Raw genomic sequence first — 27,772 nt, 5'->3', positions numbered from 1 at the left:
AGTACGGGACAGTTAGAAATCTCGCAAGAAGTGGTCGAAAAAGATGTACCAGTGCTAAACAGGACAGGATATTGAGTCGAATTGTGGCAAAAAATAAGAAGTTGACCACCGATGAGATTAAGGAAGAGTTGGCCGCCAGAAACATTTTGTGTCACAGAAACACTATTAGACACCGGATTCAAGAAATGGGTTATTACAGTGGTATTGCGCGAAGACGTCCAATGATAAGCCTAACAAATCAGAGAAAACGATTAGACTTTGCACGAAAGTACATCCGGATGCCTATGTCATACTGGAGGAAGGTCTTGTGGTCAGATGAGTCAAAATTTGAGATTATTAGTACTAAACGTCGCCAACGAGTGTTTAAAAAGAGAGGCGAAAGCATTAATCCTGATAATATATGTCCAACTGTGAAGCACTCGAAATCAGTTATGGTATGGGGGTGTATGACAGGCCAGGGAGTTGGCCATTTGGTCGAAATTCCATCAACTATGGACCGCTACATTTACGTTAACGATATTTTGACCCCACATTTGCTTCAGAGTGCCAGAGATCTACAAATAAGCGATGATTTTTTATTTCAAGCGGACAACGACCCAAAGCACACATCAAAATTGGCAAAGAAATGGTTGTCTGACAATCAAATTGAGACACTTGAGTGGCCGCCACAGAGCCCTGACCTCAATATTATTGAACATCTATGGGATGAATTGGACAGACGTGTGCCAAAGAGCGAAAGAAAAAGTTTTTCTGCGTTTAAAGAGTCGTTATTTAATGTCTGGAAAAATATACCTGAAGAAGTCACAGAAAAGCTGATCCAAAGTGTTCCAAGAAGATTGCAGGCTGTGATTGATGCCAACGGAGGCAATACTCGATATTAATATTGTTTTTACTAAATTAATAGCTTTATTTTGTTAATAATATTTAAAGTTTTGATTTCACGAAAATACTTTTTGTACATAACTTTTTTTACCATTTCTTACTTCTTATGCTTTTTTATAGATAATATGATAATTAATGCAATTTTATTTATTGACTTATAAACTTTGAAAAGTGTTCTTTCATTTGATATCAAATTTGTTTATTTAAGTTAAAAAATAAAAAAGTTATTAAAGTTCAAAGTTAATGATATCAATATTTTTGCGATACGAAATTAAATTATGTTTTTAGTGTAGTTATTAATAAAATATTCAATATTTATACTATATTTTAGGTAAATATAATGTACTTCATATTTTATATAATAATGATAAACATAAATATTCACATATTAAATGAATATAATTTACATTAATAACTTATTAATTAAATTGAAAATAATTTTTAAAAATATATTATCTATTATAATGTGACCGTGGATGAGATTGAATGAATGAGTGGACACAACCAATTGATCGGTAAAACAATTTATTGTTTAAAAAAATACAAATTTAAAATAATTGGTTAAAAAAAATGATTGATTGATTTGTTTCAGGTTTTGTCAAGTGATTGATTGAAATTCAAGTGAAGGCTTGAATATCAAGAAAACAGTGAGTGAATGCAAGAGAGGAGAGAAGTGGTGATTGATTTGAAGTGTGTAGTGATCGGAGGTTTGATTCAAGAGAGAGAAAAAGTGAACTGTCGTCCACTTAAGTAGTGGACGGCCTGAAGGGTCGTCCAATGAGAGTGAAGGGATGGTTGAAGTCTGTTGTGAGTGTGTGTGTGTGATCTGTGGGCCATCTAGGGTCACATCCGCCGACCGCTAGCGTTTGGCGTGTTTTCGGGTTCTTTGAGTGATCCAAACCTTTTCAAATGAAGCGCTTGTTTGACATGTGATCATCCATTTTGAAAATGAATCGGATTTTTCATGTTTTTGTGTTCAGCATCTGTTGGCTTTGTTGTTGATGAGTTTGAATGAGATGTCAATGTTGTTGAAGTTGTGGTGGAAGTGTTGGTGTCAGATGAGTGAATCGGATGATTGTTGATCAACATGTTGTCATCGCTTGGAGAAACTCTTGATGAATGTTTTGTGAATGAACGCACAGCAACACCAGTGTTGATGTCAATGTGATTCAATCGCAGACTTTCATCTCCGAGCTTTTCCAGGACAACACAAGGTGCACAAAAATGTGGTGAGAGTTCTGTGCTAACTCTTTGTTGATCTGAAATTTCAAAGGTTTGTTTGTTGACTTTGTGTTCATGTTTCTCATGTCTTTTGATTTGCAGAGCTCTGGACTTCAATGTCGCCTGATTTCTGGCCTCTTCGAGTGTGTCATCAGTTGGAAGGGCTGATGAAAACTCGCAGTGCAAAAATTTCGATGTGAAGCCAGTGCTGTCGCTGATGGATGTTTTGGATGAGTTGTCGATGATTTGTGAAATCTGTTGGTGAGTCGGCTGAGTGAAACTTTTGTTGATTTGAATCTCTTTTTCAATCTCTTTGACAGATCCAACAATTGATTGAGAGACGACTTCCGTTGTGTCGACCATTTTTTTGATTGATTGTTTGGACGTTCTCGGTGCGGGTGTTGGTGTCTTGAGTTGGTGAAGAGAAAATGTTTTGTTTTGAACCATTGTGCCGAAGTTGACAACCAGAGCAGCGGCTTTGGCCAAGTCGAGGCCAATGAGCATGTCGTGCTCCAGTTTCTCCAACACTTGAATGCTGAATTGAAATGACTTGTTTTGCAATTCAATGACTGCATCAACGAGTCCGAGGGTACGGCCGGTGCCGTCCACATGTCTGATGGCAATTGAACGCTTTGAGTCCCACTGCAAGCCCATCTTATCAGCGGCCGATTTGGAAATGGCGCTGATTGTGGAGCCAGAGTCGAGGAATGCCTGCGTTTGTCTGCCATTGACATGAGTGTTGAACCAAATGAGATCCAGCGGATCCTCTTCATGCTTGATGTGATGAAGGCCAACTGTTTTTGGTGCATCTGTTGATTGGATGATTGAATTCATTGGTGAATCAATCGGCGCTTCAACTCTTTCGATTGGTTGAAGGCAATGGACGCTCGCGGAAGAAGCGATGTCTTTTGTTGAGGGTTTCGGCGCATCAACTTTTTTGATCGGTTGAAGGCAATTGATGCCAGCCATTGGCGGAGCATCAGTTGTTGAAGGTTTAGGCGCACCACCGGTGCCTGAGATTTCGGCCCACTTTGGACACACGGACTTCCAGTGCATCTCTTTCTTGCCAAACAGTTTGCAGACTGGGCATGGGCCAGGCGGTGGCTTGTTGAACTTCTTTGGATCTTTCGGATCCTTTGGAGGTATCTTTTTGCTGTCATTGTCTGTGTCAGTGTCCAGATGGTTGATCGGTGTGATCATTGGCTTGGGTTTTTGCGGTCGATCCTTTCCTGTTTTCAGGCTTGATTCAATTGATGTGGCGATTCTGAACCATTCTTCTGGAGTTTTCGGTTGATGTGACGCGATCTGAGTTCGGGTCAGCGTTGTCGTGATTCCACTGTTCAGTAGTGCCACTTGATTGATGTCTGATAGCTCGGCTAAATCCAAGAGTCGGCGCTTGTCGTCATAGTACGACTCTATGGATTCGTTTGCTCTCAATTCTCTTTCAATGGCTTCGGTGATTGGTTGGCGGGTGACTCGGGCAAACCTACCCATCATTTTTTCTTTGACTTCCGCCCATGTGATTGTTTCAGAGTGTGGTGCAATCTCACGCACAAGAAATCTCATTGCTTCACCAGTGACATGGCGTCCGAGTGCAGTGCAGCGGTCATCGTCTGTGTAGCCACGTGTGACAAACGTGAAGGGAGACATCCAATCGTCGGCTTTGACCAGTGGATCGCTGCCGGAAAACGTGTCGCAGAGTCTGCCAGTGTTTCTGGGTCTGCTGTGGTTTGTTTGATTGTCCTCTTCATCGTCATTGTTGAAAACCATGTGTTGCATTGCGTTAACGCTGGCATTGCTTCTCTGTTGTTGTGCACGTGTTTGAAGTCCACGTGAGCCGGAAACGGAAGTCAGTGCCGTTGGTGACGTCATGTCTGCATCGTTAGTGTTCATTGTGTCGTTCAGTTGATTTCTTCGGTTTTTTCTGGTGTTTTTTCTGGGAGCCATTGATGATGAGATACACGTGTTTTCTTGAGTTCACTTGAGTTGAATTGAATTGATATCTGAATTTTTCAGTCGTGAAATGGTTCGATCCTTGAAGACTGCGCCAAGTTGTGACCGTGGATGAGATTGAATGAATGAGTGGACACAACCAATTGATCGGTAAAACAATTTATTGTTTAAAAAAATACAAATTTAAAATAATTGGTTAAAAAAAATGATTGATTGATTTGTTTCAGGTTTTGTCAAGTGATTGATTGAAATTCAAGTGAAGGCTTGAATATCAAGAAAACAGTGAGTGAATGCAAGAGAGGAGAGAAGTGGTGATTGATTTGAAGTGTGTAGTGATCGGAGGTTTGATTCAAGAGAGAGAAAAAGTGAACTGTCGTCCACTTAAGTAGTGGACGGCCTGAAGGGTCGTCCAATGAGAGTGAAGGGATGGTTGAAGTCTGTTGTGAGTGTGTGTGTGTGATCTGTGGGCCATCTAGGGTCACAATAAAATTTATATTAATATTTTATTTTAAATAATACTTTTTATTTAATACAATAATTTTTAATAATTATCATAAATATTATTAATAGTAAAAGTTATAATTAATAAAAACAATATTATTAGTGTATTATATGATTTAAAGAAAGCACTGTCCGTTTGACATTCAGTCTCCCAGTTCTCAGGTATTAGTTTTTGAGTCAACTTATAGAACATATCCAGTGGACAGTCATCTCTTTTTTGGCATTCAGGTAATTGTAACAAATACGGGTATTTATCATTTTCCAGTGTTTCATTATACCAGTAAAGTCTAACAAAATAGTCGCCGGTACCGGTAGTTTTTTGATGCAACTCAAAAAATAGTGTACAACTAATAGGTGGTATCCTATTATTGAACACTTGCAATGCGTGCATCAACACTGACACTATACTGTCGTGCGTTGAATAGACATATAGTTTGCGATCCGTTTGATTTTTAGGTAATCCTATATGTCGTTCAATGTTTTTGACCAGTTCTTCAATGATAGGACCAGCTTTGGTACGTTGAACCAGAGTGTTGTTCCACTCGACGATCCACAAGAGTTCGGCCAATGGTTTCATTTGCTTAAAAATTTGTTTCTCAAACGTCTCGTTCCACTTACCATATGTCGACCAATTGTAACCCCTGTCCCACTCAACCAACAGGTGGTCGTAAACATTTTTAATGTCCAACAGGTTTCGCATGTTTGCACCCATAATCCCTTTGACCTGATCTAACAGTTCAGCTTCTTTTGCTATACTATTGATCACTAGCTCTGAATTGAATAGTTTGTCAATTTCTTCATCAGCTTTGGGACAAATGGCTTCTGTACGGAGCATTCGCTCAGAGGTTATTAAATCTATAGGATATGTATATATGGGAATGGGTTGCCAAATGTTGCCTAACTGGGCATCGTTAGTGATGTTCCATTGAAAGTCATTATTGTTTGGTGGATAAGCGCCTGCCAACAGACACGATATACTATCCAAACATCGACTTTTCGGGGAACTCCTGGCATAGACATCTCGTGGACTGTATGATTGGCTTAGGTATGCATCATAGTGTTGCCGTATAAACTGTCCCAATTTGTATGACCGATATCGGCCCTCTTTAGACAGTTCGCCCAAACCCTCGGGCCAATACTTGGCGACATCTTTATATGGATCGGCGTCATATGTTTTTACGATAGCTCTGTCCCCGTGTCGATGAACCACTTGTAGAAGTTTTAATGTTGTTATGTTGTGATTGGGCCATAAATATACAAATTTTATAGATATGGTTATTAAAAATATTAATATTAGTTGAGTATTATTAATTGAACGCAAGATCAACATAATTATAGTATTTTTAAATAAATTTTTAGCACATAAAGTCAAATAAAAATATTAGCATAAATACTATTAGATTGATTTAAATTTATTATTTTTATAATTATTTTTATATCTTTAAGTATAAAATGCAACTATAAACTAATATTTTATTGTAATATAATTCTAATATGAATATTCACTGTAAAATTATTTGCATTTAATATCAATTTATTATACACAATAAAAATATTTTTTAATCGTTTATAAAGTCAATAAAACTGCTACCAACAATTTTTTTAAATATAAATTTTCATACATTTATTCATAAAATATTATTAACAAAAATTTAACTAAATTACTGAACAATTCATACACTATGTTATCTAAACACATACTACTCTCGAAAAAAACTAATACTTAGACTTAAGTTATTTCTGAATCATTCAATCTTTATATGTATATTTAGGTCCAGTTAATCAAATATTATTCAATCATTTTTTATATGGTTTCAGTAAAATAATAAGTTATTTCTATCAGTTTAATGTTAATAGTAATAAAAAAATAATACTAATAAACATTAAATTGGTTTCTACAATAAATAATACGTTTATAATTATCACTTTTAGGTATTCGTTATAAAATATAATAGTTTAGGCACAATAAAAATTAGGTACAAAAAAAATTATAAAAGTATAAAATATTAATTTAATTATTTTATTGTCATAATTGAAAGCAATAAAGTCTTTAAAATCTAATAATTAATATAAATTTTATAATAAATTTATTTATTTAAAGAAATTATGACTCAAAAAAGAAATTAAATAAAGTTAATATTTTAAAGTAATTAATAGTAATATTGATATAATAATATAATAATTTACAATAATTACATTAAAAACTAATGCTATCTCACAGTAAAATATCAAAATTATATTAATATAGGCTTTGATAAATTGTGATTAATTAACTTTTTAAATAAAATTATTATTATTATTATTAGATAATATTTTTAAATATACTATTTTAATAAATAAGATTAACTGTATTGAATAGCATGAAGGATATCAATGATGATGACTACGACGACTATGATGATGATCATCATTATTATCATTATTATTATCATCTTTATCTTTATTATTATGTTTATCATTATGATTATGATTATCATTATTTTTATCATTATTATTATGTTTATTATTTTGTTCATTTTCTAATATTACTTCTTTAATTGTTTCTTTAATTTTGTTTTTAATTTGTTTCTCAATGTGTTGAATGCCTTTACTAATTGCTTGCATGGGTGCCGCCAACAGACGGCCCAACTGATCGAGGTATCGGCCGAACATATTTCGGTGTAACGGTGTGTCCACCAGAACACGGGAATTACGTTTACGATTACTTTCTTCTTCGTCGTAATCTTTGCTTTCATGACCATTGATATTATCTTCATTAAAGATAACATCATATTTATAACGATTTTCATCCAATTCATCGCTATTATCATCATTGTTGTCATCATTATTGTCATCATTATTATCATCATTGTTGTCATCACTATTACCCGACATAATATCCGACAAACTATTGTAGTATTTAGCACCCGACGATTTTTTGGCCGAACCTTTTGAACTTTTTGATTTTTTTGATTTTCTTGTACTTTTTGAACCCTTGAAATGCTTATCTGCTTCAGCTATAGTTTTTTCAGGTGTTTCCTCGTAAATCACTTCAACAACATTTTTGCTAAACTCGTCCCTAACATTACCGAAAGTCTTATAATCGCATACAATATACACCTCGTAATAGTCATCCTGTATTTTGTTGACGGCTCGGGCACAGCCAACTTGAGTACTGGATTTCCACAATAATTGAGTGAAATGTCCGGCCTTTTTGTTGTACTTTCCCGCCTTAAAGTTGTAAAACTTAATTTCCAAATACCTTTTTGTTTGTTTGTTCGTTTATTTAAATAAAATACATAAAAATTATTAATTTTTTATGGTTGACAAAAAATTAAAAAATAATAATTACCAATTTTTCAGTGCAGTTCTACAACTAAGTTTATCTTTTTTACCTAAATAGTCATTTTTTAAAAGTGTGCAATATATTAATAAAATGATTAACTATTTTTTAAAATTAATAGTCTATTATTTATTATTTCTAATATATATATAAATATTATCATTAATTAAATGATAGATACCTTTAGCCCAATAAATGTTTTCGCCATACCTTTCATCCAAGTCTTTGTGTTCATATGTTATCTTTGAATATTGAGTCATATTTCGCAATCGTTTTTTAGCATAAGCAACAATCTATTGTATTGTTTAATATATATATATAAATAATAACATAATTAATCAAATTTTTAATTAGCATTGTTTTATGAATAATATAAATTAAACATTTAACATATTAAAACTTATTATAACAAATTTAAAAATTACATTTTTATCGAGATGTAAAGCACCCGATTTATGGGCCCCACGGAGACTGTTATGATAGGATAAACACTCCTTTTGAAAGGCATTGTCAGTGGTATCGGGAAACGGGTTGCGACTGTCAATCTCAACGACTAATGATTAATAGATAAATTGAAAAACAAAATTATTTTAATTATAATTTATTATTTAATACTTGATTTGTTAACAAATCAATATTACAGTAAAATAGACTAAATAATGCCAAAATTATTTTATAATTATTCATGTTTACTATTTTTTAAATAAACTCTCATTTAAATTATTTATAATTAATGTATTTACTACATTTTAATCATAAAATATAATTTTCAGTAATTGTGAAATACAATACTACTTTATTTTATTTAATTATATAAGTCAATAATTATGTGATCAAATACAATATGTGTTACCAATTAAAAAATATTTTACATTATTAATAATAATATCAAAATAAAATATTTTTGCAAGATATAAAAAAATAAAATTATAAGTTTGTTTAAATAATTTTTATTGACCGTTATTTTATAAACTTTATTTTATACTATAATTATAAAAATAAATAGAAAATATGCGTTAATAATACTCTACTCTACTATATATTATATATACAGTATTAGACTTAATATAATAAATAGCAATACTTTAGTAGAATAATAAACCGAAACCGCTTTACAGGAACCGAACAAAAACAATGGGTTTGAGTTTTTGTAAGGTATTATTAAAATAATAATTTTTAGTTTTATAATGATATATATTCTATTGATTATTAATTACAAATAAAACAAATAATGCTGATTAATAATTATAATAATAATATTTTGTTATAATATTATATATTATTATTAATAATATTATTAAAATAAAAACATTTATATTATTATGCTAATATTATTTTTTTAATTTATTAATGTTTTTATAATTTGCAGCTATTAAACTTGAAATCATAATAATTAACTCAAAAATACTAAAGTAAATAAAATACAAAAATGATTAATATTCAATTGAATATTTTACATAGATTTTGTAAATAGTATATCAATATTATAAATAATAAATACAATACAATATAAAATATATAATTCAAAATAAAAAAAAGTTGATTCTCTTTAAAGTATAATAATTTATGAACCATTTATAAGTTATAAAAAGAAATATTATAAATAAAAATATTTTTCAATTTTAATCCATAGTAAGTAATTTTAATTAAAATTAACAATTTTCTAAAATTATATGATAATATAAAAACTATTATCAATATTAAATAACTTTGGCTGTATGATTTAAATATAAATATGAAAATTATTTAGTTTATTAATAAAATATAAATTTTAAAAGTAAACTAATAATTTCTATTTATAAACATTGAAAAGTGCAATAATTATCAATAATTTCTTATCAAGATTTAATAAATAATAATAATAAAATAAAATCGACACAGTATATGATATAAGTTATTATTATTATAACTATAATTAACAATAATAAACCAAATAATATAATACTGTATTATAATATAATTATTTTATACTATTTTATTGTTTATACAATTAAATTAGTAGTAATAAAAATTTATAATAAGCTTTAATAATAATTAAAAATTTAACATTACTTATGATCACGTGATTCTCAAAGTATGATCAAATTATATTATTATTTTAATGATAAACAAAAATGTCATAAATATTTTTCAATCATAAGATTTTTTTATATAAATTATATAAATAATAATGTAAACTAAACATTACTGTCCTTAAGATAGTGTTTTAGTTTTTTTTAAAACCACCAAACAATGAGATTGTAATGATGAGGCTTTATGTGGGTCTGTTGGGTGCAATAGCCTGTGCCCTAATGTCGAGCCACAGTTCCAGTCTAAGTGTGGCTATCGTATCGATGGCCAGATATAATAGAAGTGCTGCACTGCTGGACAGCGATGACAATACTGGACAATGTTTTACTGGTATTACTACCGGTGGTAATGGCAGTGATGACAGTTCACAGGAGTCTATTGACACAATTAGAGGTGAATTTGATTGGAGTGAATCATTGCAGGTATGTTTGAATATATAATTATTGTTGATAACTGTGCCGTTCAGGTATTTTATAATGTAATAGTGTGTGTGTGTGTGTGTGACAGGGCATTATACTGGGCGCCAACTTTTACATGTACTTAATAACGCCAACCATTTCGGGCCGTATTACCGAACGTTTCGGTGCCAAATGGATGACCGCATTGACTATTATGATATCGGGCAGTATTCTGGCGCTCATACCTACCGCTGCACACACGAGTGTTGAACTATTGATTACATTGTTGGTTATCCAGGTTAGCTGATAAATTATTTATTGTATTTAAATAAAATTATTAATAATAAACTTTTAATAAAATTTATTTTCAAGTATTATTATTATTAATAATTTAGGGACTGTTTCACGGATGTGTTTTTGCGTCGCTGTTTTCATTGTACGCCAATTGGTTTACTGCTTCTGAGCGCAGTTATGCCATATCAGGGATCGCCGCCGGATCTAATTTTGGCAATTTAGTCACATTTCCTTTAGCCGGCTATCTGTCAAACAGTCAATTTGCTGGCGGATGGCCATCTGTTTTCTATATTGTATGTATGGCACACATACCGTGGCTTATATTGTGGATACTGTGTGTTGAGGACACACCACTGAAAAGTTCCCGCTCCCGACTTATCAAATGCTCAGCCGATGAGTTGGCTTATATACAGACTAATATTAATTCATTTGGTGCACCAAAAGTATATTTTTGTTTGTAATTATATAAAATGTTATAAAACTGTATATTATTTTTTGTTTGTTTAATTATTAAGAGCTCATCCCGTGCCCCATGGATCAAAATACTGACATCCCGGTGCGTTTGGTCATCGATCATATGGAAAATAAGTGCCGGTTGGGGCTATTATTTGCTACTATCAAAAATGCCGTCCTATCTTGATAAGGTCCGTTAGATTTTAATTAATTAACAGAAACTTTAAAAAATATTAACTCTAATATTATTTATTATAATTAATGAGATAATTTTTATTTGCACTGTAGGTATTTGGACTGTCATTACTACAAAACGGTTTATTTAATGCCATGACATCACTGGCCACTGGCCTCACAATGGCATTTTGTGGACCACTATCGGCGTTCATCATCCGTAAGGCATCGCCACGACTTTCAAAGACTGCAGTTCGCAAAATATTTGCATCGATAGCATTGTTAGGTCCGGCCAGTTGTCTGGCACTCATAACAGCTCTGGGCTGTAACTCTCAAGCGGTGATCACACTATTAATAATGGCTCTGTTTTTATACGGATTTATGACTGGCGGCGAGTTTACTATAATCAGTGAGTTTGCGCCCGACTTTTCTGGCACAGTGTTTGGCATTGCGGCCACAATATCGGTGTTTCCTGCATTTGTGGCACCGTATGTGGTGGGCATTATATTAGGAGATAAGGTATGTTTGTATAATTACCAGTTAAGTTAGTATAAATATTAAAAATATATAATTGTTAATATTATAATTAGCCAGGTGAAATAGGGCGCTGGAATCTAGTATTCTACATAACTATAGCTATCTATATTTTGGGGACAGTAGTGTTTGTCATGTTTGCATCGGCCGAACCTCAGGAATGGGGTCTCATCGATAAAGTTAACCGTAAAAAGAGATCAAAATCTATTGACATCATTAGTAAGGATAGTATGAGAGATGCGGCACAAGAAATCTTAACTTGTGTTGAGAGATAGTATAAAAAACTATTGTATTGTTATTATAGTTTAATTGCAGTATTTTTTGTATTAATTATAAAATAGTTTAATAGTTAATTAATATTTAATAGTTTTTAAAAATTGAATAATTCATAAAATGATTTATGAGGTAACATATGGTGAACAATAGCCCAAAGCATTCATATATTTAATGGCCAGTGAATGGAAAGCCTGCGATGCAATCAAAACTGGTTTGACGTTAAAGTTTTCGTCGTAGTAATACCTGGCTAACTGTCGTTTACCGTTTTGTGTGGACACATACGGTTGAAATTGCGGTATCGGTCGACACTCACGATTACAATTGCCCACCTCTTCAAATGAGTGAACAAATGGACTGAAATTTTTGGACAAAAATTTTGGAAACAGTTTGAATTTTACAAGAAATGGCATCCGTTTTACAGCCAACGGTACTATTGTTTCGTTGCGCACCACCTGATTGATGGCACTGACTATTTGGTCCGGTACTGAACACAAGTCACCATAACCGACGTGAAATACGTCTACAACTGGTGTCTTATAATATATGAGTTGATCGACTCCTAAATCTACTGATTCCAATAATCCAGTTTCCTGATTGACATTAGGAACAGTTCGATAGTCAAGTGGGGTCAGGTATCTTCTATCTTGTAGCTGAAATTTTAACATCATTATATTCATTTGATAATTGTGCCACAAATAGAACTGGATGCTAAGTTAATGAATAAAAAAGGAGTTGTATATACTTAAGGTATATATACAGTTAAACATTTATGTCATACTCAATGGGTGCCGTGTCTACTGACATATCTCCACGATATCCACCAAATGCCAGGTGCGTATTAAAGTGTAGACCCGATTGGATAAAGTTGGCTATCAAAAAGCTAGGGCTTAGTTGAAGCCAAATAGTATTTAATTCAAGTCCATCAATAGCCGGTATCGTACCGTTTGGTCCCCACTGGCGTTTTACACACCAGTTTAGATCTAGTTTTCCATATAGAGGACCGTCGGTCACACAAAAGCCCGTATTGTGGACTCCATGTTGACCTAAATAGCGCCATACCATTGATTTTTCTGGTCTACTTGCGTCTAACTGTGCATTCTAGAGGACAGTTGACTAAAATTACTAATAATGTATTTTATGATACTTGTGTATTACAATAACTCACATAATAAGGAATTGTTATTTTAGGATTGATTATTCGCATTTGTTTTTCCAATTCATTGACAAACCACCTGTGCCATGGACCTAACTGTGCTGTTTTGTGTACTTCAGCCCAATAGCGAGCGTGTATACCGGCAAACCTGTCCATAATTCCTTTTTCGTAGAGTACACGTATGACACGTATAAACTCTAGCCGTTCCCGATTTGACATACATTTGAAATCTTTTCGTACATACAGTGTCTCGCATGGCTTTCCTCGAGGCTTAATGTCGGCCTCAAGCATCTTGTTTTGTAGCCATACCCGTGCTGTCTCCAGTTCCTCGGCTGTAAACTCACTTTGATGTGTACACGACTCATAGATGGAGTGTTCACATTGATCTATGAATTAATTTATACAATAATTATTATAAACACAATTTATATTATTGTATTACATGTATATTGATTTAATGTAATAAAATACTATAAATATTATTTATTTATTACATTACTAATACTTAAATAAATATAGAATTTATTAATTAAAATTCAATTATTAATAATAATAATATATAAGTTGTTTAAATTCTAATACTGTAAGTAGTATTACTACAACAACAAAAATTTAAAATTTATTTATAAATTAGCAGTACCTGAATATTGACAAACTATGAAAATAGTAAAATAATTTAGTAGAAAAAGTTTTAATAAAATCATTATATAAAATGTTAATACTTCCACATATAAAGTATTAACATTTAGTCGGTTAAATAAAAATGGGACATAGATTTACTCAATAAAAATTTTAAAAAGTTTAATGAACTGAAAATAAAATTTTAGAATAATAATTTTACAATAGCTTTGAACTAAACTATAAAAATAAACAAACAAAAAATTATATTTTAAAGATAATATAAAAATTTGAAATTTATAATAACAACTATAATATATATAACTATATGGATGTCTTTGGTTTGTTTTTCATTACGTTTTCTGCAAAATCGTCCTTTGAATTACCCGGTGGATTATAACTGCAAACAATATACACTTCAAGCTCTGCACCCGGTTTGCTCATTGATCGGGCACAACCCACTTCAATTGATTTAACCCAAACTATTTGTGTAAATTGTCCCGTTTTAGATGTGTAAATAGGTTTGGAATAAATTTCTCTACCTTTATACCTGTTTGTTTTACACAAAAAAAAAGATATTTATGTCTATCTATCATATATAATAAATAGTAAAAACAATTAAATATTTAACAAGGACAACTTAGACTTAATATAATGTACTAATATAACCTAAAATCTTGTTAATAGAATTACTAATTGTAAAAATAAATGAATTGATCATGTACAATTTCAGTCACAATTTTAGTTTTAAGATACTAAGTCATTGTCATTTTTTTTGCAATACAATCCCTAATAAGTATTATACTCTATAATATAGAGTCTATATAATTAATATACTGTATGAACTAAAAATAAGCAATTTTTTGAATAACATAACATAATTATGATTTTAATAATAAATAATAATAATAATAATAATAAATGGATAAAAATTGTTTAATTCAAACCATGATTTTAATGCAAAGGCACAGGTCGTTCTTTTTTTATCATCTGTTTTATTATTGTAATTAAATAAAATAAATAAAAATTAGTAATATTTAAAAAGATATTAATAATTTAAAAATGCTAAATTGCAAATCCATGATAAATATTATATGTTTAACAAAATATCATACTATGTCCCCGGAAAACATTTTCACCATAGGGTGCAAATATTTTAGCATTGCCATTTCTTATATAATCTAATTTTTCAAAAGTAGTTATTGTAGACAAACGTTTCTTGGCATGTTTTATCAACTTTAAAAATTACAATTAATATTTAATTACTTAATTTTGAAGTTAAAATTGAAAATATTTATTGTAGTAAAAAACCAAAATCTATTAATTCAAATGATAAAGTATTACCTCTTGACTTATTTTAACTGTTGGTGTGTTTTCATGTAATGACCGATATTTGTTGTGTTCAATATTACACTCTTTTTGAAAGTTTTCATCGGTTGCGTCGGGTAATGGGGACCGGGTTTCCACTAATAATAGACACAAACAAACATATGCTAAATAATTAATAAAATTATGTTTGTTGTTGTAATCTTACCTAAATAAGGTACAATAAGAGCAATAAACAATAATTTACACATTATAAAATCGTAAACAAATAATTATAAAATCTAATATTTATTTTAGTAATGTCTGATAAAAATTTTCTAAATATTATAATTCAAAATAACTTTATTTATTATTTTAACTTTAATTAACTACTCTATTAGAGACATTTTTAATTAAATTAATTAATTAATTAATTAATTAAATTTTATAACTAATTATATATATATATATATATATATATATATATGATATAAAATACAGTATATAGTGTATAATACATTTTTTATACTACAAATTTATAAAAATTTAATGAAACTTAAATTACAATTAATTAACATATACAATTTCCAATATAAATAATGTATAGATAAAAAGTGTTATATATATCAAACTATTTAACCAATTTTAATGCAATTTGTTTTAATTCAAACATTAACTCTCAGAATTAATTTAATAAGTTTTTAATAATATCCTCAAGTATTACAAATACAATATATTATAATATTATATAATTTACAAATATTATTATTTTAGAGTGTTTAGTGTAACTTAATACAGTATTATTGCAATAAAAATAAAATATCTTATATTATTATTATTATTTAGTTACATTAATGTTATATTTAACTCAATGTTACAGATTTATTGCAGTACTACTTATACAATATAAGATACTAAACTAAATTATATATAATAGTATTGTGTAAATTGTTTTTTATATAATATTATAGAACTTTAACTATAAATATATTGTATGTATTTGTTATTTGATAAATATTTAAACATAAACATTTTGTTCTACTATATTTATTTTTGTTAGAACAAAATGTTTGAAATAAAAAATAGTATAAAAAGAAATATTAATCATACAGACAATTATAATTTAAATTAATAACAATTTAAAACAAAATATATTAAAAATTATACAGTAATGTTGCAAAAAATAGTTTTTGCATTATTAGCTATGCTTTATGTAGGAAATTCTGCCAAATTGATATCGCTTGATGATATTAAAATCATCAACAACAATTTGAATGAAAAACAAAAACAATTTGTACTAGCTACTGTATTTAACTTGCTATACAATGACACTAAACCCGATCAACTGGCCATAAAACTAGCAAGATCAATGGACAGTAAATATGGTACCGTTTGGATCAGTGATGTCAATATTAATTACAATATCAATACCAAACATTATTCCAGTGTAATTGAAAAACCATACATTCAATTACAATATGAAACTTACCAGATCATTTTACAACAAGTTTACACTTTAGATGCGGTATGTTATTGCAGTTCATATTAAATATTAATTTTAAAAATAAATATTTTTATAACTATTACATTTAATTAATTTAAAATAATTATTTATAATCTGCATCTATAATTGAACAGGCTCATCACATTATTGGCAAAATTGAGTCAGCACGTGCGTCAAAACCTGTAGATATAGATTGGTTGTATGTCCGTCAACCGGCACGCGACACATATATTGAACGTGTTGTCGAAATGTTTCGTCAAAAAACTGAAAATTTCCGACAAAACGATTGCTTAAAATTTAGTGAAAACCAAATGACTGGCGATATTATGCATAACTGTTACGCAATATTAGCAACAGATATCTGTTCCCTATTGAACATTCAAAACAAACCTATAGTCCAGTGCACTGTCGGTGAAACTGCTTATCATTATTCAGTACAATGGAGTGATCAACCATTTTTCAAATTCAACCTGGGTCAATTGAATTTTGCTATATTATTGAAAAGTAATTATTATAATATTGGAAAACTAACAATGTAGAAATTATAGTCTATAAAAATTAAATATTATTTTGATAAATCATTCAATAAATATTTCTATACTATTGCATAAATATGATTATATTTTTAAAAAATATTTTATAATAATATCATATTTATAAAATAGTTTTATAAATACTATAATATATCTATTATAAAAAATTTAATAATTAATATTAACAATTTCATTTGACCAAAAATAAAAATATAAGTAAATTTGTTTAAGTTATTTCATATATCTTATAAAGTATTGTATAAGTTACACTCAACTTATACAGTAATATCAATACTACCGGTACTCAAATATTATAATTATATATAATTTTAAAGAAAACTATGTATTTCATATAAAATAACATATAGTATTACAGTAACAAAATTATAATTCAATTATAATATCTATGCTATAAAATTTAATAATTATTATTTTATTATATATAATAGCAATTTCATTTGCCCGAAATTTAATAAATATAGTAAATTATATTTTTGCATTATTTAATTACTACATTTAACTTAATCTCTATTTACACATTAATACTACTTTAAAATTATTATTTTATACTATCTTTATGAAAACTATATATAGTTAATATAAAATAGAGTACATTAATAATATTTTACAATAAATTATTTATAAGTCAATTACATTACCAAAAGTGATAATGTCAAGTTTAAATATGCTTTTATTGGTAGTGTGAAATAATTATAAATTTTAATCAATAATAAATAAATATGATTAAAGTAATTTTAACATAAAAGAACAAATTGTAACAGTTACTTTATTGATAATAACAATTTATAATTATAAAACTTAATTACAAATAAAGTATTTAAAATATTATATGTATAGTATTAAAAATTTGCATTATACCCGTACAAACATTATTAATGAATTATATTGTAAGTTATTGATTAATATAAATTAAAATTGATTATTTCAATATTAGTACCTATAAATAATTACTGGTATATAATATAGAATATTTATTGAAACATTATATAACTTTAGTACTAACTAAAAATATCAGTAATTTTTAAGTAAAAAATGATAATAAATATAATATATTGATAACCTTTTATAAACTATTGATGAAATCTTAAGTGTTTTCAATATAAAAAAGTATAAATACCGACTTAATTTATATATAAATATATTATTCAATTTTTATATTATTTATTCAATTAGTTTTAAAAAAAAATTTAATAATTGAATTAATATAATGATGCAAAAAATAGCTTTTACTTTATTATCTATACTATATGTGGCAAATGCTGTCAAATTGACATCGCTTGATGATATTAAAATCATCAACAACAATTTGGATGAAAAACAAAAACAATTTGTACTAGCTACTGTATTTAACTTGCTATACAATGACACTAAATCGGATCAATTGGCCGTAAAACTAGCAAGCTCAATGGAAAATAAATATGGTGTCGGTTGGATCAGTGATGTCGATATTAATTTTAGTGTCAATACTAAACATTACTCGAGTGTAACTAACAAACCGTCAATTCAATTGCAATATGAAACCTACCAGATCAGTTTACAGCAAGTTTACACTACGGTATGTTAATTCAAATTACATATTTTTTTTAACAATTTAAAAAATATAAATCTTATTAATATGCTTTAATATAAAATAGAGTACAATTATTAGAAAATAAATTATAAATATTTAACAAACTATTAATTTTACAAAAATATTTGATTAATTAATCAGTCCGATCACATTATTGCCAAAATTGAGTCAGCACGTATGGCTAAACCTGTTGACAAATATTGGACATACATCAATGAAACAGCACGTGCCAATTATATTGCACGTGCTGTTGAAATATTTCGTCAAAAGACTGTAAGTTTCAAACAACACAAGTGCTTGAAATTAAGTGAAAAGCAAATGAAGAACGATTACGACAATAACTGTTTCGCGCGATTGGCTTCAGATGTCTGCTCTGTGTTGACCACTGATACCAATCCGATATCTTTGTGCACATTAGGTGAGATACCCTACCATTTCCTTCATAGACAATGGGGTGATCATCCATATATAAACTTTGAACTTGGTCAATTGGATTTTGCGATCATGTGGAGAAATTTTAAATAATTTTAAATAAAAAAATTAACATTAAATTTATTAATGCAAATAAAATTATTTCTTATCATATATTAATATAACAAATAATTTTTACTGTATGTGTACTATATTTGTAAATTATTTAATAAATTTGTTTTAATAATAAATATCAATAAATAATTTACAGTGTTTCTAAACTATTAATTTTTTTAAATAACATTAATTTTGTTGCAAGTTTTTGAACTTACTATAGTTACATATTTTCTGAAATTAGGTCATATTTTGCACTAAATTATACATATTTTTTATTTTATAACAATTAACAAAATTATTTAAATTAAGCACAATCAATTTTTATCAACAAATATCAAGTTTAATAATATTTCCAAACATAAATAATATAATAATGATTATCAATTGTATATCATTATATTTGTTATTATTATGGCTATCAATGTTGTATTTGTTTATTAATTGCCAAACATGTAAGTTTGTCTAAATAAATATTTTTAAATTTTTGTATACACTTAATAATCTACCTGTGCAATACTAGTTGGTGATGGCGTACAAAATCCATCAGTTTATACAATTGATGCCAACTATAAGTGCGACACAAGTAAATTGATTAAAACAGTAAAACGGGATAATTTTATTGAAAGTAAAGGCGCAAAATGTAATCAAATTAGACGAGAATTGCAAACTGTGGAACTGGATCTGCAGCTAAAAAATGAGACAAATGTTACCATTTTGGTATCGGGACAGTTGTATAGTTTTGATTATGGAGGTACTGTGTGTGTGTGTGCACTTAAAAACTAAAGATTATTATTTTAAATAATTTTATTCATATTTCTAATATTAAATAATTTTTAGGTATTAGGACTACTATATTCAATGGTGAGGTCGACCCACTCGCCACATACTGTGCTGAAGATCGTGTAGTGCTCTACGAGAAGGCATTACCCAAAAAGGGTAATTGTTTGACTGGACTCGTACTCCATGAAGCCTTGTCCTCATTTGTCCGTTTTGGTGGTATATGTGATTCATTTTGTCCGGGAAAAACTATTATTCATTATATTAGACCAATTGGAAATTCATAATATTTATTATTTGAATAAATTATTTATTAAAATAAATTCAGATAAATTTTTTTTACTATATTATAAAAAATAAATCAATTAATTTTTTTATAATAAAATAAAAATGATTAATTATTTTAATTTAATACAAATTATGAAATAAGGTCATGTTTATAATAATTTTTTTTATAATTATAATGAAAACATATTTTTTGTCATATAGTTACAAAATTTACACAATTTTAATTACAACACACATAATTTTGGAGAAAAATATTAACATAAGTAGATTGTGTTCATATAAATGTATTAAAAATATAAATATTAAAAATTATCACACTATTAAGTAATGACATACTATTTTAGATTTAGTTTGTTATTTAAATTATTATTAAATTATTATCTATTAAGTGTTCAATGTTTGACAGGTATTATTAGTTATTTAATATTATTTTTAAAAATTAAGTTTTAGTTATTTATTTATATTTGATATTAAAAAAATAAGATAATACGGAGCGCATTGGTTTAGGTTATGCCGAACCTGAAGCCATCCAAACAATTATTCCTATAGGAAGACCATCACTATATTCTACCGAAGCCAAGTACAGGTGCTATACGGGTGGAGTGATTAGTCGGTTGCATCGATTCAAATTTTATCAGACAATCAACAAACGTTGTAATGAAGTGTCGGGTGAATATCAACAATTCAATTTGAACGCCACTTTACAGTATAATCAGGTGGAAAATCTATCGATTAATACAACTGTTTTTGTTGACGATTATAGAGGTATGTGTTATTATTTTGTTAGTTTAATATAATGTTTTATAATAAACAATATTGCAAATATAATTTATTAACTTTTAGATAATATATTTTAAAAATAATAATAATAATATATTACAGGTATGCGTATAATGGCATTTGACGGTATTGTAGATCCAGATTCAATGTATTGTGGGGGCGATAGGATAGTGTTTTTGGAGATAGAAATGCCTAAAGTAGGCAACTGTGAGATCGGTATATTTCACCATGAATCATTATTGGCATTTGCACGTATTAAAGGCAAATGTGAGGCATTTTGTCCAGGCAAAGTTAACATTCATTATATAACACCACTAGGAAATAATTAATTTTTTTTGTTTATAAAATTATAATAAAAATTTAGTTTACAAAAAAATAAATGAAATTTGTACTTTTTTATAATTTTTATAAAATAATAAACTAAAAAAAATATGTACTCATTAAGTTTATTAGTTAAATAAAAGAAAGAAAATTATGTAATAATAAGGTGATTAACTTTACATTAATTGAATATTTTATATATTTAATTAATTTTTTTTATAATTCCTAACTATTAAAATATAAACTAATTTTCTTATTGTCATTATTTATTAATAGCATACTTACATTATGTGTTTTTCGTTATAGTTATTGTTACACTATTGATAAGTTTTTAAATAAATTATATACACAATATGTTTTATTGGTATTTTTATTGGAAAAATTAATGTTTATAATAAGCATAATAATTAAAATGATCATAAATAATAAATGTTTTTCAAAATAATAATAATAATATCTAACTAATGATTATATTTCGATTTTCTTTGTACTTTAATAAAAAAAATAACTGCAGTGAAATAGATAACAAACTTAACATTTGATTACTATTTATATTTTTAGTATTTAAGATATAGTAGTGTTTATAAAAATATATTTTGATAAAATGGATAGAATAATAAATGTGGCCGCAAATAATGTAAAATTTTAAAAAGGACTAAACCTATAATTATATTTAAATATTTAATTAATTTATTAAAATAGGCTCCACCATATTTTATGATGAATAAATATGATAAACAAAAATCAATTAATCAGTTACAATATGATGGTTTAGATAATAAAATAATGCAAACGTTTCAACATGTTATCAATTTTACTATCAATATTATTGATTGCAACTTTACATGGGGTGCACAAGTAGCTGGTAACAAATGGACAGGCCTAATTGGCCAACTATTTTACAATGTTAGTCAATATTACTATTACTACTGTAGTTAAACATGTAACTAATTTTATTCAAATATCAATAAATTAACCTATTTAATACTTTTAAAAAAATATATCTAGAAAGCTCAAATTGGTATTGGTGCTGTAGGTATGACCTGGCAACGTTTCGAAGCAATTGACTTTACCTACCCTTACCGAGTGGATACATATACATTTATGGCACCGATTGACAAACATATGAGCGTCAGTTCAAATATTTTTCAAACATTTGACACAATATTATGGTTGACACTAATTATAATATCAATCATTTTATTTGTGACAAACAAATTAATTGTAAAAAATTCCAAACAATATTATGATTATATTATGATACCACACATTATATTGCAAACATTATTATTGCAACCATTAGTTTTAAATACATTCAAATATCTATCGACTACACTATTGTTGAGCACCTGTATGTTAGCCGGACTATTATATTCCAAAAGCTATGCCGGAAGTATATACTCCATGATAACGGTTCGAATGGATGAGAATATTAACACAATTGACGAATTAATTAAATCAGCTAGATCACATCAGATTAGATTAATTACTTACAAGGGAACATTAATTCATAATTTGCTATTAGTAAATTATTGTTTATTTTTTTTAATCTATTTTTAATTTGTTAGTAAAAATATTTTAGGAAATTTATTTTTGTTATATATTTAGGATAAACACCTGGGTGATTATGTCGATGGATTGGCCAACAAAACCTATGTGTTTGATATATTGAAAAATAGTCGACAAAAATATGCATTTATAACTAACCGATTGGTCCTAATGTATACATTACAGGCACACAATTTGTCACAATATTATGTTCCCGACGACACTGAGTCGGCAACACTATCGACAACAATGTATGGCATAGCTATGGTTAAGGGATTTAAATATAAGCGACAATTCGATAAAACGTATACAAAAATATTTTATTAGTTTTTTAAAAATAATAATCATTTATGTATTTTTAGTAAAATAATATTTATAAACTTTTTTGTTATTATTATTATTATAGAATATCTATTTTAACATTTTCCGGTTTAATAGAATTATGGTCGAGATTACCAATTAATTTTAATAATTCAAAAAACAATAATGATAATTATTCGATAAAATTAAAAAATATTACATCAATTTTTCTATTATATGTTTGTGGTATTGTATTTTCATGTTTTTATTTAATTTTAGAAATTTCCTACGATTTTATATATGATTTGTATTTATACAAAAAAATAAAAAATATTATTAATTATAAAATGTAAATATAAATTAAATAAAAAAATAAAAATATATGATAAATTAAATTTATAGTTAATTTATAATAATAAAAAATAAATTATGAAATAAATTATTTAAATGTTTGTTGCTATTAATAAATATTTAAAAAAATTGTTTTATTATTATGAAAATTTTATTTTAAGATAAATTAAGTTTTTGTTTATTTTTTAAATAATAAATTATTATAACTAATAATTTATTATAATAATAATACAGTAGTAATAAATAATTAATAATTATTATAAAAATAAACTAAAGAATATTTTTTTTAATTATAAAATGAAAACTCTGAGGAAATTTTTGATATTCTTATAATTTCTACTTTTATTAATATACAGTAGTGTTGGCAAAAAAAAGAAATTTATAAAATAATAGAGAAATTTCTAGAAAGTTTCTAAAAGAAATTTCTATCTATGGGATCCCCATGGTTAATTTTGTTATCTCGATATTATATAACGATCATATAACAATACATTTTTATTATTAATTAAAGAAAAATTAATTAATTAAACTATATTAAACTATGATTTTATAATATTATAAAATGAATAAAATTTTACAAAACTAATTATTATTAAAAAATAATAATTATTTTATATACAGGTATATCATTTATATAGTACTGTACTATACTATATGATTTTATATGTATAGTATTATACTGTATCTTATAATACAGATATTACAATAACTATACAGTAGATGTGGGGATCCCCTAGTATAACATTAAAGTTAAATTTCTCACGGAAATTTATTAGAAACTTTCTATTTTCCCATCTCTAATATACAGTCATTAATATAAAACATATTATTTAAATGAATTACACAATAAAAACAATTGAAAATTTAATTTGAGTGTCTATTCAATAGAGTATTTAATAAATGAATGTTATTAATACCACATATGATATATTTGTAAAAATGTGTTTTATTTTATTGATTTTTTATATACATTGATGATTAGGCATATAATACTTAGGTATAGCTTATTGTTTATTTGATAAAATTTCTGTTTAAAATACTTAATCATAGATAAGCAAAACAGGTTATGTTTATAACACAAATATCAAAACACAAAATTTATTATTTTTTATTTTGAATATAAATATTTTTACAAAAAAAAACAATTTTATTAACAAAAATGGCTATATTTTTTGAGGAAATAATTTTCATTAAATAACATTAAATAATTAATTTAGGTATCGGTTTACTGAAAATATTTTTAAATATATATTATATAATAATAATATATAATATACCGGTATTTAAAAAAATCATATTTTATCATATAGTTAATTTAGTTAAATTAGTTATTCTAGATTATATTAAAATATATTTCTTATAATGTAAACTTACTTTATTAATAAAATTTAATAATTATGGTTTGGATAAATAAATACTTAATCACTAATAGGTTTTGTCTATATGTCTAATGTAGTACTTATTAATGTAAATATAAAAGTTATCAAAATTATTAATCAGTATTTTTATCAAACGTTTAGTTTAGTAAAAACATTTTTTATATATCAAATATTGTATGAATGAAAACATTAAACATTAATCAAAAATATTTACAGTATATATTGTTTGTTAAATATAATCATATGATATATTTAATTACCAAAAATAAAAATTATTTATAATAATTATCTATAAAAATAATTATATATATTATTAATAGATAAACAATTGTTATTAAAATAGTTGTTTGTATTTTGAAATACTAAATAATGGCCAATAAATTATGCAAATTATTGTTATTATTAATATGTTTGTTATGCGCCCAACAAATACCGACAGTATATTTGTGGTCCAATCACGACATAAGTTCATTAGAGTTGTTACAAGTGGTTCACCGACACGGAGACCGAAATCCGGAAAACTGGTTCCCGAATGATCCGTATCTGAATCTAACCAAATACTGGCCCGAAGGTGACGGACAGTTGTCCAAAGATGGCAAATACCGGATGTACCGATTGGGCCAAACATTACGTCGAGAGTACGGCTCATATCTGGGCTCTGGATTTAGTCCGCGCGAAGTGTACGCCCGAAGTTCAGCCAAACAACGGTGTCTCGAATCGGTGTCACTACTACTGGCCGGTGCTTATCCACCAAACAATACTCTCTGGCAATGGAACCGATCATCAACTGAATCACAGTTAGGTAGCGTTTGGCAACCGATACCGATCGACACGTTCATACCGATGGACGAGGACCGGGTGCTACGTCTTCGGGCCAACTGTCCCGCAGCCGATGCAGATCAGGCACGTGTTTTATCCTCTGATCCAGCCGTTCAAGCATTTCAAAGGGAACGCCAATTCTTGGATCAGTTAAGCCAATTTGTGGGCACAGAGTTTAAAACATTGAATAACATCAATGATTTTTATGACACCCTTTCCATTGAGTTCAGTCACAACTATCTGTGGTCTACACATCATCGCTGGTCACCTGAGTTTGAAAAGAATGTATTAACTCGTTTGCGACCATTTGTTGATCTCTATTGGGATCTGAGGTTTAACAGTACACTTCTACAGAGGATACGGGGCGGTCCACTGGTCGACGAGTTGGTCAAAAATATACGAAATTATCAACAAAACCGCGAGTCTCGCAAAATATTTGTATATTCAACGCACGACACTCTGGTTGATGTTCTGATGCAGACATTGGATGTATATAATCATCTACTGGTGCCGTTTGGTTCAGCACTTTTAATTGAGTTACATAGAAACTTATCTACCGGTGCTAATACTCAACATTTTGTTAGACTCTACTACTATAATGAAACACTTGATGATAATAGTAGTCCATATTTGTTGCATTTGCCTGAATGCGATGCTCGGACTGATTGTCCATTGGATCGCTTTTACGATCTGACCCGACAACTGATTCCTGAGGACTGGCAACACGAGTGCGGTATTCATATTACAGATGACTCTTCAAGCATGAGCTATGCAAACATCACTTTATTAGTTCTCAATGCAGTTATGCTAATGGCATTGATAGTAGTTTTAATATATTTGTTTTGTTGCTCCAGGAGGCGCCCACATTATCAGTTATTGAGTTAAATCAAATATTTCTTAATTTTGATAAATTATAATTTAAAAACTTGATTAATTAAATTATTACAGTTTTTAATTTAATATTATAATTTTATAACATTATACAGTAATTTATTAATATTGTAGTAATTAATGTTTAATAAAGTAAATTAATTAATAAACTTAATTTATAATTTTTTTTGTATAATTTTAAAATACAAGCAGTTATTTTATTTAACAATCATTTATTAAAATACTTATTAAAAATATCTAATAAATATTTTAAACTAAGTTTAGCTATAGTTTAAACTTTATTTAAACGGTGTGTCCGGTTTAGGTTCGAGTCCCGGATCGTTAGACATCTCATTTGTTTTGTCCCAATGGGGCGAAAACATACCACACGAGCTCTTGCATTGCCACTTATCGCTACATTTTTTATCACTATCACATGGTATTTTAGTGGCATTGGCTAAGTCACCTCCCTGTTCCAATTGAGTGGTAAAACACCATGTATTCCAAAAGTTACTGGTGCTGGCAGTGTTGCATCGCTTCCAACAATATTTAACACCCTCACCAAATAGTATGGCTGTACAACCAAACGGTTTAGGAGGGGCAGCTGAATGTATATGATATTTAATTAGATAAAAAAAACGTTAACATGCTAAAATGATTAAACATACGTGTAGGTGCAGCAGTGGTAGTTGAGCTATCAGTGCTGACTGTATCACTGGATACCGTTGGGTCACTGGGTTTATCAGTAGATGACGAGGATGAATCAAGTATTGGGCTGCTGTCTACCGGTGCGGGGGAGGGTTTATCGGCTCCGTTATCAGTATCTAAAGGACTACTACTACTACTAGAGTCATCATCTTTTATCCACCACTGACTGTCCGATAGGACACAGCAAACAAATAGTGAAAACACAGAACACGATAGTAAATGCATTGTTAGTAAAACAAGTTCTTTAATATTATGTCTGATATTTAGATTTAAATGATTTTATAAAACTGTTTTAAAAAAACAGAAAAAATAAGTTAATTT

General features: G+C 28.1%; 6 protein-coding genes across 7 annotated transcripts; 3 read left to right on the top strand and 3 right to left on the bottom strand.

Moving 5' to 3' along the window:
- Positions 1 to 4,080: 4,080 nt before the first annotated feature.
- Positions 4,081 to 8,590, bottom strand: LOC128960166 (uncharacterized). Its single transcript, XM_054306238.1, has 7 exons — positions 8,521 to 8,590; positions 8,305 to 8,432; positions 8,061 to 8,172; positions 7,889 to 7,931; positions 7,033 to 7,798; positions 4,687 to 5,785; positions 4,081 to 4,145 (listed from the first exon to the last, which is right to left on the bottom strand). The coding sequence occupies exons 1-7, from the start codon at positions 8,564 to 8,566 to the stop codon at positions 4,081 to 4,083; spliced, it is 2,259 nt and encodes a 752-aa protein (XP_054162213.1). The 5' UTR covers positions 8,567 to 8,590.
- Positions 8,591 to 10,074: 1,484 nt separating this feature from the next.
- Positions 10,075 to 12,130, top strand: LOC128959394 (sialin-like). Of its 2 annotated transcripts, none has more exons than XM_054305337.1 (6): positions 10,075 to 10,371; positions 10,457 to 10,645; positions 10,743 to 11,084; positions 11,157 to 11,285; positions 11,383 to 11,787; positions 11,859 to 12,130. In XM_054305337.1, the coding sequence occupies exons 1-6, from the start codon at positions 10,123 to 10,125 to the stop codon at positions 12,075 to 12,077; spliced, it is 1,533 nt and encodes a 510-aa protein (XP_054161312.1). In that variant the 5' UTR covers positions 10,075 to 10,122; the 3' UTR covers positions 12,078 to 12,130. The 2 variants fall into 2 exon arrangements, with proteins under 2 accessions (XP_054161312.1, XP_054161313.1); XM_054305338.1 differs by having other exon boundaries at positions 10,332 to 10,371; positions 10,435 to 10,645.
- A 70-nt stretch (positions 12,131 to 12,200) lies between these two features.
- LOC128960165 (uncharacterized) lies at positions 12,201 to 13,961 on the bottom strand. The gene is made up of 5 exons (XM_054306237.1): positions 13,954 to 13,961; positions 13,814 to 13,827; positions 13,244 to 13,617; positions 12,857 to 13,176; positions 12,201 to 12,786 (listed from the first exon to the last, which is right to left on the bottom strand). Exons 1-5 carry the CDS (start codon positions 13,959 to 13,961, stop codon positions 12,201 to 12,203), a joined length of 1,302 nt encoding a protein of 433 aa, XP_054162212.1.
- A 175-nt stretch (positions 13,962 to 14,136) lies between these two features.
- On the bottom strand, positions 14,137 to 15,568 carry LOC128959403 (uncharacterized). The gene is made up of 5 exons (XM_054305347.1): positions 15,384 to 15,568; positions 15,194 to 15,315; positions 14,965 to 15,085; positions 14,797 to 14,839; positions 14,137 to 14,399 (listed from the first exon to the last, which is right to left on the bottom strand). The coding sequence occupies exons 1-5, from the start codon at positions 15,424 to 15,426 to the stop codon at positions 14,174 to 14,176; spliced, it is 555 nt and encodes a 184-aa protein (XP_054161322.1). The 5' UTR covers positions 15,427 to 15,568; the 3' UTR covers positions 14,137 to 14,173.
- A 2,851-nt stretch (positions 15,569 to 18,419) lies between these two features.
- Positions 18,420 to 19,307, top strand: LOC128960164 (uncharacterized). The gene is made up of 2 exons (XM_054306236.1): positions 18,420 to 18,767; positions 18,924 to 19,307. Exons 1-2 carry the CDS (start codon positions 18,420 to 18,422, stop codon positions 19,305 to 19,307), a joined length of 732 nt encoding a protein of 243 aa, XP_054162211.1.
- A 6,102-nt stretch (positions 19,308 to 25,409) lies between these two features.
- On the top strand, positions 25,410 to 26,836 carry LOC128959397 (prostatic acid phosphatase-like). The gene has a single exon (XM_054305341.1). The coding sequence runs from the start codon at positions 25,424 to 25,426 to the stop codon at positions 26,756 to 26,758; it is 1,335 nt and encodes a 444-aa protein (XP_054161316.1). The 5' UTR covers positions 25,410 to 25,423; the 3' UTR covers positions 26,759 to 26,836.
- The last annotated feature ends 936 nt before the right edge of the window (positions 26,837 to 27,772 follow it).

This window comes from Oppia nitens, unplaced genomic scaffold (genome assembly GCF_028296485.1).
Source record: "Oppia nitens isolate AA-2021 unplaced genomic scaffold, nextdenovo-longstitch-racon4-pilon3 scaffold4_pilon_pilon_pilon, whole genome shotgun sequence".
In the NCBI taxonomy this organism is placed as follows: Eukaryota; Metazoa; Arthropoda; class Arachnida; order Sarcoptiformes; family Oppiidae; genus Oppia; species Oppia nitens.
This window is presented reverse-complemented; position numbering and strand designations above follow the sequence as displayed.